We start from the raw sequence: 11,611 nt of genomic DNA on the forward strand, positions 1-11,611 counted from the left end.
AGGCTGCCAGACCTTCAGAATTAGCTCCCATGCGATCTCAGCTTTCCTTCCCCACCTTCCATTTTAGAAGAGAACCCAACAATCCAAACCTGCATGGCCTCCAAAATGCACCCTGCCCCTAGGAAGTGCCAACACACTCAGCACAGGCAGAGGCCCGTGTCTACCCTTCCCTCTCGCACCTGGGCTGTCCCTGCAGAATCCCTGGCAGGTTCTGGTGTTAGCAGCTAAACAGGCTCACACGAGACGCTCAGAATTCAGAACACTTGGCAGCAGGGAAGGAGATCATGGCCATTTGGAAAGGATTAGAGAGGAGTCACGCGGAGTGCGATTCGGAGTTTGCGTTTATCTCAACTGAAACTTTCCAGAAAGCTGGGACAACTGATTCCAATAAAAGCTTCCCCAAGTATTTTTGGAGGCATTGTGATGGTGCTGGGCTGTGTGGGTGGGGGTGGCTTTTCCTGGTTTGTGGAATTGCATTTCATTACTGATTAAACTTCCGTCAAATTTGTGAAGCAACATCCAGTTTCTAAGGAATGTGTCCTGGGCAGGTGAAGAGAAAAGGTAGAACCACTGGACTGAGAGGTGGAATTGAGCAGGGCCTCCTTATGGCTAAGAGATGTGGCCAAGGCCAGGGCCAGATAGGAAATCTGAGTCAATGGGAAAACTAGGACCAGAAGCCCTCCTAGTTCAGGACTGAACTTTTCCTACTGCCTTCTGCAGATAACAAGCGCTGAGGCTTAGAATTGTCTAGTTTGGTTTCAGTCCAGGGCAGGGTCAGGACAAGGACCCAGCTGACTCAGAGAGCCACGGAAACAGCACTGCCAGGGAGAAGAGCTCCAGAATGAGCTGGCTGCCCTGCTGCACACCTGCCAGCCACTGAGAGAGCATAAAAGCAACGGCCCAGCAGAGGGGCTCAGGCACAGCCAGCCCCTCCAGCTGCAAGGTTGGGGAGCCCGGCAGGGAGGCCCTGGGAGGTTCTGAGAACCTGGCCTGGGCCCAGCTTGCTCAGTTTTTATTTTTTGTCGTTAATTTCCAGCAGTCCAGGGTTTTCAGTTACTCATTCATTCCATCCACTCAACATATGTTGATTAATCACCTACTTTGTGCCAAGTATTATGCTCCATGATTGACAGAAATTACCTCTTTGCTGCACTTCAAAGTAGTCATTCAATGCATAGCTGCTGCCATTATGGTTATTATCATGTGATTAACTGTAACAGAGACAAGCACTACTAAGATGTAGCTTCTGAGGTAGAGAAAGAAGAAAGTAAGTTTTCTGTGTACCTACTATGTGCTGGGTCCTGGGCCAGCTTTAGACACATTTTATCCCACTGAACAGTGGCTTACTTCGCAGCTGGGGAAGCTGGCAGAAAAACAAATAATTGTCATAGGTCTGAGGGCAGTAAGAGGGACTTCACAGTAGGTCCCTCTCTAGTGGCACCATTTGAGCTGGATCTTGAAGACCGATTTCACCTGGTAGAAAATAGGGAGGAAGGGAAGGGCATTCTAGGTGAAGAGAACAGCATATGCAACATCCTACAGGCTTAAAGTGCGAGGTAAGGGGGACAGAAGTTAAGGATGGCTAGAGAGGAGGGTAGCACTGGCAGGTGCTCAGTGCAAGGTCTGGGCAGGGTCTGTCCCAGGACATGACCTTAGGCAGAGTCTCCCTCAAGCCAACCATCCTTCAGGAGGCGAGTTCTGAGCTGGCCATGTCCCCAGGTTTTCCTTGCTGGTGTCCTTAAAGGAGGCCCTCCTGTTTTTTTGGTTTTCTGTCCCGCCTGTTCATGCCCACTGCAGCTATTTCCAGTGCAAGGCTGAGGGTTCTCAGGTCTGGGCGAGAGCTCAGTCCTCTTCAACAAGTTCTCAGAGTTCTGGTGAGCTCTGTGGGAAGCACGTGCTCTACCCTCTCCCATCTGGTTGGCAGCCTCCTTCACAAAGAGGTACTAGGTGGCGAAGGATAGGAAGCAGGCAGCCCTCGCTTTAGTGTAGCCACTGACACTGCCAGAAGCACAGCACAGCCAAATCCAAGAGTCCCCAAACTGTGCTTCAGCTCTCGCTGATGCCTCCTCATCCTCCTCCTCCACCCACACAACCCTGCAGACCCCAGACTAGGCTGTGGTTCTTCCCCATCTGTGGAACTGCACAATTCAGACAGCAGAGAGGATCTTGAGCAGTCAGGAGCCCCAGATCCTCTATTCTGCCTTGATTGACTTGCTGTGTGATGCCAAGAAAGTTGCTTAACCTCTCTGAGCCTGTCATCTGTGAAATGGGATACAATTTTCTTTGCTGTCCTAGGATTTTGGGGAGCTTACTGAGTAAATGCAGATAAAAACACAGTGAACTGGCAAACATGACATGTGGCAGGGAGGGGAGTCAATCAGGGAGACCAACAACGCCTCCATTATCCCCCTCACTCTCTAGAACAAAGGCACTGGCTGCTGGCATGACGGAGAGTTCGGAGAGGGGAGATGCTGGTGGGCTCTGCGGCCTTCCCTGGCCCCAGATCCTGTCCTGCCCCAGGAGGCTTCTGCCTGGGAAGGGGGTCCTGGTGCTTCCTCCACCCAGCAGGGAGCCATGGTAGCCCTGGGATGCAGGAAGCAGCAGCCTAGCACCCACACATGGGGCTATTTGCTGCAGTGCCTTCCTTTAGCGACCTCCACACAGCAGCCATGACACTGGACCCACCCCAGAGAAGTGTGGCGGGACCTGGCCTCAGCCAGCATCCGGCTTCCCTGCTCCTCTTCAGCTCCATGACCTCCTCCTCAGCCTAAGCACTGCCAAGGGGCCCCAGTACACCTGGAAAACAAGGAGGGTGGGCAGCGGTGTGACTGCCCAGGGCTCTGCTCTCGGTGTGGGGGGCAGAGAAGCACTGGATGTCACTGGTCTAACTCACCACTCAATCATTCATTCAGTTATCCACCAATTATGTCCTTGATGATGATTAGAGAGCACTGTGCCTATGAGGGATGATTAAGATATTCTAGTTAAGGACCCAAAGAAAATGCATTTTCAAAAGTACCCTTCCAGGCCGGTTATGTAACAGCATAGGACACAACAACACATCCGAGAGGCAGTGACCAACCAGACTGCAGCAGGTGCCACACGGCAGGGGGGCTGAGGCCCAGAGGACTGGACCATGCACAGGGTGGTGTGGCCGGGTGGGCTACAGGGAAGGAAACGTGCCTCGGCCTCCCCTCCTGCACAGAGAGGCAGGGCAGGGCTCGTCAACAGGGTTGCCAAGATCTGGGGAGCAGATGCTACTCAGGGTTACCAGGCACTGCACCCATGGGTTAGAGCCTTCAGTCTTTAAAGTAACCCCATGGGGTAAGAACCAGCATGGTCTTCACTTTAGAGAGGAGGCAACTGAGGCAAGGAGAAGTATATCCACTCACCGAGACCATACGTTTGAATGTTAGAATCAGGACGTAAATCCAGGCAAGCAGGCTGGCTGCAGTGCTGGTGTGTTTGGAGTCTAAACTATACTGGAAGGATATGAACCAATAGTCTTCCCAGATATAAGAACATCTGAGCTAAGGAGGGGCTCAAAGGACCTTGGGCATTCCCTTCTTTTAGTAAGGGAGAAACTGAGGCACTGAATGGTGATATGTCCTGCCTAAAGCCATGCAGCCAGTTAGTGGCAGAGTCAGGTCTAGACTCCTAGTGCCTGACTCACCGCTGTTCTCTACCCTAATGACTCCAAGCGCATCAGCATAGGCATGGTCAGGAGCTCACGAGGAATGCAGACTGTCAGATCCCACCCCAGACCTACTCAACAGAAACTACATGGTAAGCAGATTCCCAGGTGATTCCCAGGCACCTTACAGTTTGAGAAGCACTGCTGCATGTTACCCTACCTTCCTGGTCTGTAACATCTGTTGCTGTGAGTATAAAGACACTGTGTTTGAACATTGTAAAATCTGCAATTACAAGGTTCTGGATACTTCATCCTGAGGTCACCTTGGAATGAGATCCTCTGGGATCTGGAGGAAGCAGATGGAGGAAAAACCCCAGAACTCAATTACCACTGACCTGCTAGTAAGCCAGGAACTTAGCCCTGAGTTTGGGGTTGGCCAAGCACAGGGAGGAGGCAGCACTCACAGACAGAGTCCAGAGCATTCTCCACCATAGCCAGTGGCTGCCTGAAGAGGGGACCTAGAGTCACCTGGTAGGTGGCTAGGGAATGGCAGGGTTTGGGGTAGAACTTCCGGGGGCCAGAGTCTCACAGCAGTGGTGGTGGCCAAGAGTTGGCTTGGGGTGAGAGACAAGGGGCTTCAGTACCCTTCTTCATTTTCTACCAGCACCTCCCCAACCTCTTGGAAAGTGCTGTGCTTCTTGCAGTTTCAAGTCCCTCCACCCACTGCTCCTCGCCAACTCTCCCTGTGTAGAAGCTCTGCAGAGAGTATGACCGTGTCTCTTAAAAAACTTTGGCGATGATCAGGGCTGGACTCTGCCCAAAGCACCCACCTTGGGCTCCACACACTTTCTGGGTTGCTGGCTAGTGACCCCACGCAGAGCCCCAGACCCTGGAAAGTCAGTGGAACTGGACAGAAAAAATGGAAGGGCCAGAAAGCTTGGGGAGGACTCCAGAGCTGGGGGTGACCACAGGAATAGACCAGTGACCTTTTGTTGTTTCCAAGATCCTCTGAATCTGAGGCAGCCAAGCAAGGCAAGGGAGTACCGCTCCTGCTGTCAGCGATGGGGACACTTACTGAGCACTCACCCAAGGCTACCACCACCACCTCCAGATCAAGCAGGACTTTTTACCCGAAGCCCCCCAACAAGTCACTCAGCCTGCATTCTGCTCCTCAGATGCCCACCTTTCTCTCCAGCTCCTCCCCTCTGTGTGCAGCGCAACACTCACCCCTTCTGGGAAGCCTTGGTGCCCTCTCAGAACTGTGCTGGATTCTCTACCTGTCTATGTGAGGAGTGTGTGTGTGTGTTCGTGTGTGCTGTTTGCGAGTGTGAGAATTATGTGTGTAAGAAGGGGTGTGGGAGGGTGGGAGAGACACACCTACCTTTGGCAATATTGATATAACTCTTCCAGGGAGGATGAGAGCTCAAGCTCTCAGCGAATCTGCCTCTGACTTGCTGGGTAACTTGGGCAACCTCTCTTCCTCTCTGAGCTTTGTGTAAAATGAGGAACAAGGTTAAATTCACCTCTTCAGGCTCGTCTTGGAGATGCTCTAGGGCTCCTCAGAGAAGACTTCAGGGAGCAGGTGTCATCTGAGGGAAGGCCCACTGGTCCGGACTCCAGGCCCCACCCCCAATGACAGCAGCTCTGCTCCTATTTGCTATAATGGGCTGATTGTTGGCTTTTGTTGACAAAATGGTCCACGTGCCTGGGGAAAGTTCTGAAGGATCTTTGTGGTGCTTCCAGCTAGAATACTCTAGGAGTATACCTTTGCTCCATTAGGCACAATTCTGAGCTGTTCAATGCTGGGGCCCTTGGGCATGGTCAAGACTGAGTGGAAATACATTCTCTCTCAGCTGGCTTGGCCCAGGAATAGCGGCAGACCATTCCTGGGAGTCCAGGGGAGAACAGAGGGGGCCAGGTACCTTTCTTGTCTCAGTTTTTGATGACCTGGCAGTGTCCCCACCTATTTTTTCTTCTTACCTTTCTATACTCACCCAGAACTTCCCAAAGGAAGCTGCTCTCATTAAAACAAGGGAGGTTGAAGACACTAATGCCACAGCCTTGTTCGGGAGGCAGCTCAGCTCCTGGAACTGAGTGCAATCCTGGAGAAAACCAAGTGGATGTGTGGCCCCTTTCCATGGAGCAATTAGCTGGATAACTGTCCAATCGCTGCTAGACTTTATAGAGGCATAGGCTCAGATACAAAGAGACCAGACAGTCTCTCGCTCCAAAGGGGCTGGCCACAAGCACCGTGAAGACAGCAGTACCCACTGACTCAGCAATTTCACCAGCTGGAAGTCATCCCAAGGAGATACCACAGAAAGAAAAGGTCATCTTGCATAAAGATGATCACTGTGGCATTACTCAAAATAGCCCCAAACTGGGAAACACCCAGCTACCCAGCAACAGGGGTAGTAAATTACAGAACATCAACTAGATGGAATATTATGCACCCCACTAAAATCAGCCTATATGGAAACACAGAAACAACATCAGTAAAAAAATGTTAATAAAACAGAAGCAACTCAGTACACATCAGTTAGTTTCCTTCCTCTTTCCTACAACAGGCATGACAAGGAACTGCAGGGGAATGTGCAAACATGAAGAGTTGTGTTAGTGCAGTGGTATCATGAATGACTTGTTCTCTTATTCATACAATAAATAATTATTGTTTACTATGGGCTAGGTCTGATGCTGGGTGCTGAGGATGGAGCAGTGAATGGTAATACATTTCTTGCTCTCCACTCAGAGTTTCAAATTTAAGAAGATATTTTCTTCCTAAATGTCCTTCAAAGCTGTCATAGCACCATCTTTCAATAAAAAATAGTTGATGAGACTGGGCATGGTGGCTCCCGGTTGTAATCCCAGCACACTGAAAGGCTGGGGTAGCAGGATTGCTTGAGCCCGGGAGTTTGACATCAGCCTGGGCAATGTATTGAGGCTCTGTCTCTTAAAAAAAAAAAAAAAAATTAGCCAGGTGTGGTGATGTGTACCTGTAGTCCCAGCTTCTTGGGAGGCTGTGGTGGAAAGATTGCTTGTACCCAGGAGGTTGAGACTATGGTAAGCTGTATTCTCACCTCTGTACTCCAGCCTGGGCAATGGAGTAAAGACTGTATCTCTTTAAAAAAAAAGTTGATGACAGAAATACGCAAGGAAGGGTGCACCTCTCCTTCTGGATAATGTATTTCATTCCAGATATCAAAACTATCTCCAGCTGGAATACATACATATTAGAAGAAAGTTGAATGTAAATGTGGTAGTGACATTTTGGGCTTTTAATGTCTTAGTTTCCTTAGTAGCAAAAAGAGTTTTTAAAAATCCATGTTGAAAAAGAGGGAAAAAGTTAGGACTTGTTACTAATCTCGTGGCTGAATAATTAAGTGTGCCTAATTCTGAAAGTAGCAAGCTAAATTATGCAGTGCCAAAAGTGACAACTCTTATACCTACACCATCCCGTCTACAGCAGCATGATTTTAGCTTTATAGCTAAAAAACGCTGCCAGAAAACCTAATAAAAGGAAGCAAAAATATTTCTGTTTATATCAAGCTGCCATTTGAGAAAGATTTTAAAATATGTTCTTTCCTATGTGTAAATCTGACAGCAGATGCATAATTAAAACCCCAGTGGAGAGTTTCCATTTAATCTTTTCAAAGTTAACTGATAAACATCCTTTAGGATGTGAGGTGATGGGTTAATTCTCTTTGGATTGTTTGGAATATGTTTGAGCTGGAATACTGTCTTCAAGAACATTGTTTCGTGCTAAAAGAACACAAGATGGTATCTTCAGGAGTTCATACAATCACAGGAGGTGCAGACAACATGCCAGAGGTCACACATGCATCTATGATGAGTGATGTTTGTCTTAGATGTTTATTAATTGGGGGAATGAATAAATGAATACATTCACATTAAAGCAAACTTGATTTCAACCCCTAGGGAATATGTCACATACATAAATGGGAGAAATAATAATTACCCAGGATTTCAGTTCTGTGTAAGCAATCAGTATGAATAATTTAGACTACAAAGTGGATTTTTATTTCGCTTGAGCTATTCAGATTAACTTTCTACACAGCCTGAACGGCTGCTGAATAATCACAGGCAAAATTTTCCACTGGTACTGCACTGTGTAGACACACGTGTATCTACACGATTGCAAACTGCCCAGCTGTGGATATGGGGCCCTGTTCAAACCAAATGTCAGGACAAACATTCTACTTCATCGTGCTGTTCCATGTAACCTTGAGTACACACAGCCGTACCTAAACCTGTCATTACGTCTTCTACCAGATGAAAGGCCATTCCTGTTCCTTCTTCCCCTCCTCTATACACATGTGCTCTCAAGAGTGTGTGTGTGCACGTGCCCGTGCATGTGCCCACACACATACACACACTGGTGCAAAAAAGGGCAGAAAGAAAGTGACTTCTGTCCTTAGACCACAGTTTGCCAGAAGCTCTCATACTTGCTAGTGCCCCATCTCTGCCCTTTAGGCTGGCTCTTGCCTGTCTAGCTATCTAAGACTTGCCAGATGTTTCTAACTTGTCTGGTCTGTAACATCTGTCTTATCCTTCAAGTTTTCTCTGGACTTAATCAGTTGATGACGTGACCAATAGACCAGCACACCAGTCCCTGCCCTGGACACACACACACACACACACATACACACACACACACACTCTTACACTCAGATAGACAGATAGACATTATTAAATACTTCAATCTCAAACAAGAACGTTCCCACCAATTATATGCATGAAATTGGTGGATATTGCACAACTTGGTTTCTGGACCTAGCTGAACCCCTCATTAACTGTGTGACCACTGACAAGTCCCCTAACCCTGTGCCACATGAGATTGGACCAAAGGTCCCCTTCTTGTTCTAATCATCTTCAGTGAGGATGGCCAAGATATGTTGCTCATAAATGCTGCGATCCAGCTGCCCATGTTGGGATATGCCTTAATCTCTGCCATGTAGCATAAGCTTTAACCTTTCAAAATACAGCCTGATACACACAATCATGTTATTGAATGAATGGAAGGAAAGATTTCCTATACTAAAGTCTAGATGAACCATATATCTGGGTCTACACAACACACACACACACACATACATATGTCCTTTTGATTAGGCAGTATAAATAACTAAACCAAATCATTTTGTTCCCCTGAATTCCACAGCCCTGTATGAACCATATACACTGTGAAACTCATCAAATAAAACGGAGTACATGCTAATTGTCCTCTTCACTGGATAAAGAAGCAGATAAAGAATTCTGACTGCCCATTTTTTGTGGACTGAGCTTTGGCTCCCTGATCTGTTGAACCCATAAAAGCATCAATAATAATAATGATGGTCTCTGAAGATTCAGGCCATTTAAGAGAACGGAACTATGTAAGCAGAAGAGAAACTGACCTGTGGAGATCTTTACTTAAACCTCATCCAAATGCATTTTGCAAAGAGAAAGCTGAAATGCCAATACGCTACTTGGGGATTCGGCGGAACTTATCTGACTGATGGAAGTGACCAATTTGAACCACTGACCCCAGAATATCCCAGCAGCGGCAATAACCAGCACTGTGTGGCTGTCTTGGCATCCCCACAGAGGGCTGTTTCAACCCAGGGCTGTACACCGGCTGGTTTGAATGTTTCCCCGCAGATTTTGGAAGCAACGTGCTGGGTCACTCGTAACATAATCACATGCTTCAGTGTAGCCCTCCTACATTGCTTGCCTACATCTGAAAACACAAATCAAGAAAGAGAATATAGTTCCTTTCCACTTGACTAAGGAACAGCCAATCCTGCCAGTAGACTAAAGGCTGGGGCATGGAACAATTTCCCAACACACTGACTTGATTTTGTGTAAATTACTGAAAGAGAAGCTTTAGAAGCTGTGGCTGGGCTCAGAATCAGTGCCTCCAAAGGGGTACCGAACGACAGATTGATGGAGCCCATTAGAGAGGCACAGAGACCACAGACCATTGGAATGGGGCTTTATTTGGATGGACTCATGGCCTAAAAAGGAAAGGGACACTGCCAACAGCTTTCCCTTTAGCCTGTGGGTTCCATTAGGAAGCCAGAACATGTCACTGGGAAAAAGTGTTGTGGCCACCCAATATGTGCACAGGTGCCTCCAGGTGGAAGAAAGGGAAAGGGTGTGTTTACAAGAGGAAGAGCACAAGTCAACAATGAGCTATGGATGCATGATGTCATCCTCCAGGACTAAGCATCCTTAGTACTTTTAAAGCATTTAAAAAAAAAAAAAAAAAACTCTAGTTGCTATAGCAACTTGATGCAGCTCTTAAAAGGGGATTTTTGAGGGGGTCATTTTATATCTCCTATCACCATAACAACATGATATAGCTTTTTAAAGGATATTTTTATCCAATTTGTGTGTGCCTTGGACGGGGGCCATATTTGCCTTTTCTATTTAAAATAATCAGATCAAGCATGACACATGAAAAATCATTGAAGGCAAGGAAGTGCTTTCATAGACTATACATATACACTTAGAGAGACATCTCTAGCTGCTCATATGCTGCACATGGAGGCAGCCTCTCTCCCTGCCTCCAACCAGCCATCTGCTATGGCTTATCCTGGTCAGTTACAGTCCATGCCTCTGTATCTGAACTGGCATACCAAACCACTCCAGAACGTGTGTCTATGAAATCCCTCACTTCTCAAGCCCAGCAAATCCAACCCCCTCCTCCAAAACTGCACAGGAGACAGTGCCTTGGGGTGACTAGAGGTGTGACCAGCCAAGTGCCTTCTTCCATCCTGGGATTCAAAGCAGGAGTTGGGGACACACAAAGCCTTGTCAAGGTGATAAGCATGCATTTCTGCTGCACTCTATACAGGTGAGTGGGGGGGGGGCTTTGTTTCACATGACACCCAGGGAAAGTGGGGGATGGGAAAAGCGAGTGAAAGGAGAGGAAGAAAGAGGAATGAAGGGGTGGATGGAGAGCAGGGGTGGCTCCAGAATTTCTCCACAGGAGCTCAGAGGCAGCAGTCTGGCAACACAGAAAGGGGCGGGGGCTTGAAGGACTCTTTACACAGCATTCTTCATAAGGTTGAGAAAACGTAAACTGTTTATATCCAAAAAAAGGGAGAAGACATGATGGAAAGAATAGGGGAACTATCACTGCTCCCAGCTACCCCTTGGTACCACTAATGGTTGGAAAAAGTGGCAAGGGAACAAAGAAACGGTCAAGAAATTGGAGAAGGGGCTGGGAGTTGGGGGAGAACACAAGGAAGGGAGGCAGAACAGCAGCTGAAGTCCTGGCCTCAGGCTAACGGGTTTTATTTTGCGGGGCGGGTAAGGGGCGGTATAGATTGTAGGAGAAGCAGGTGGGAAGGAGATCTAGGGAAAGTGATTCTGGGGCAAGTGGTCACCCTCTCCAGGGTAAAGGAGTTAGAGGCCACTGAGGGGGAAAACACAGGGTAAAAGAAGAAAGGGGGAAGACTATGAAAAGAAATAAAAGCGCTTAGGGTGGAGAGAGAAGGGGCTTTTTAGATCATCCTGGAGAGGAAACTGAGGCCCGGGGGTTGTGGGTGGAAAATAGGAAAGAACCGGTAGCCGTGGCACGTATTCTTAGAGGAGAAAACGGAGGCTCACAGAGGTCAGGTCACGGAGCCGGCCAGTGTTGGAGCGCAGGCGGCCCGGATTCTCCCCCATTAGGCCACACTGCCAGGCAAACCACCGCGGGGTGAGCGCCAGAGGTGGGCTTTCCTCCGTCACTGAAAGCCGAGAGGGAGACAGAGACAGAACGGGGTCCGGCGGAGAAGAGAGGGCCAGACAAAAGTAAGCAAAGGGACATTAGAAGGGAAGGGAGAGCCGAGGGACGCTGACCGAGCGGCCGAGCAGTGAAAAGGGCGGCAGGTGAAAGGCACAGAGAGGAAAGACGCGCGGGGGGGCGCGCCGCTCACCTATGGTTGACACCACGGTGCCCACGAAGTAGAAAGCGCCGGGGAAGTCCCA

At 48.4% G+C, this 11,611-nt stretch overlaps 1 protein-coding gene across 1 annotated transcript in view; it reads right to left on the reverse strand.

The window, feature by feature from the left end:
* The window catches only part of KCNK12 (potassium channel, two pore domain subfamily K, member 12), a gene marked incomplete at its 5' end in the record, with an annotated part of 57,872 nt that extends 46,261 nt beyond the window's left edge, over positions 1 to 11,611 (reverse strand). The window contains one exon of the mRNA XM_011981599.1: positions 11,560 to 11,611. Coding sequence (XP_011836989.1) covers positions 11,560 to 11,611 — 52 coding nt within the window. The remainder of the gene's footprint in view (positions 1 to 11,559) is intronic.

The sequence above is a fragment of the Mandrillus leucophaeus genome, unplaced genomic scaffold (assembly GCF_000951045.1).
Source record: "Mandrillus leucophaeus isolate KB7577 unplaced genomic scaffold, Mleu.le_1.0 Scaffold229, whole genome shotgun sequence".
NCBI classification, from domain to species: domain Eukaryota; kingdom Metazoa; phylum Chordata; class Mammalia; order Primates; family Cercopithecidae; genus Mandrillus; species Mandrillus leucophaeus.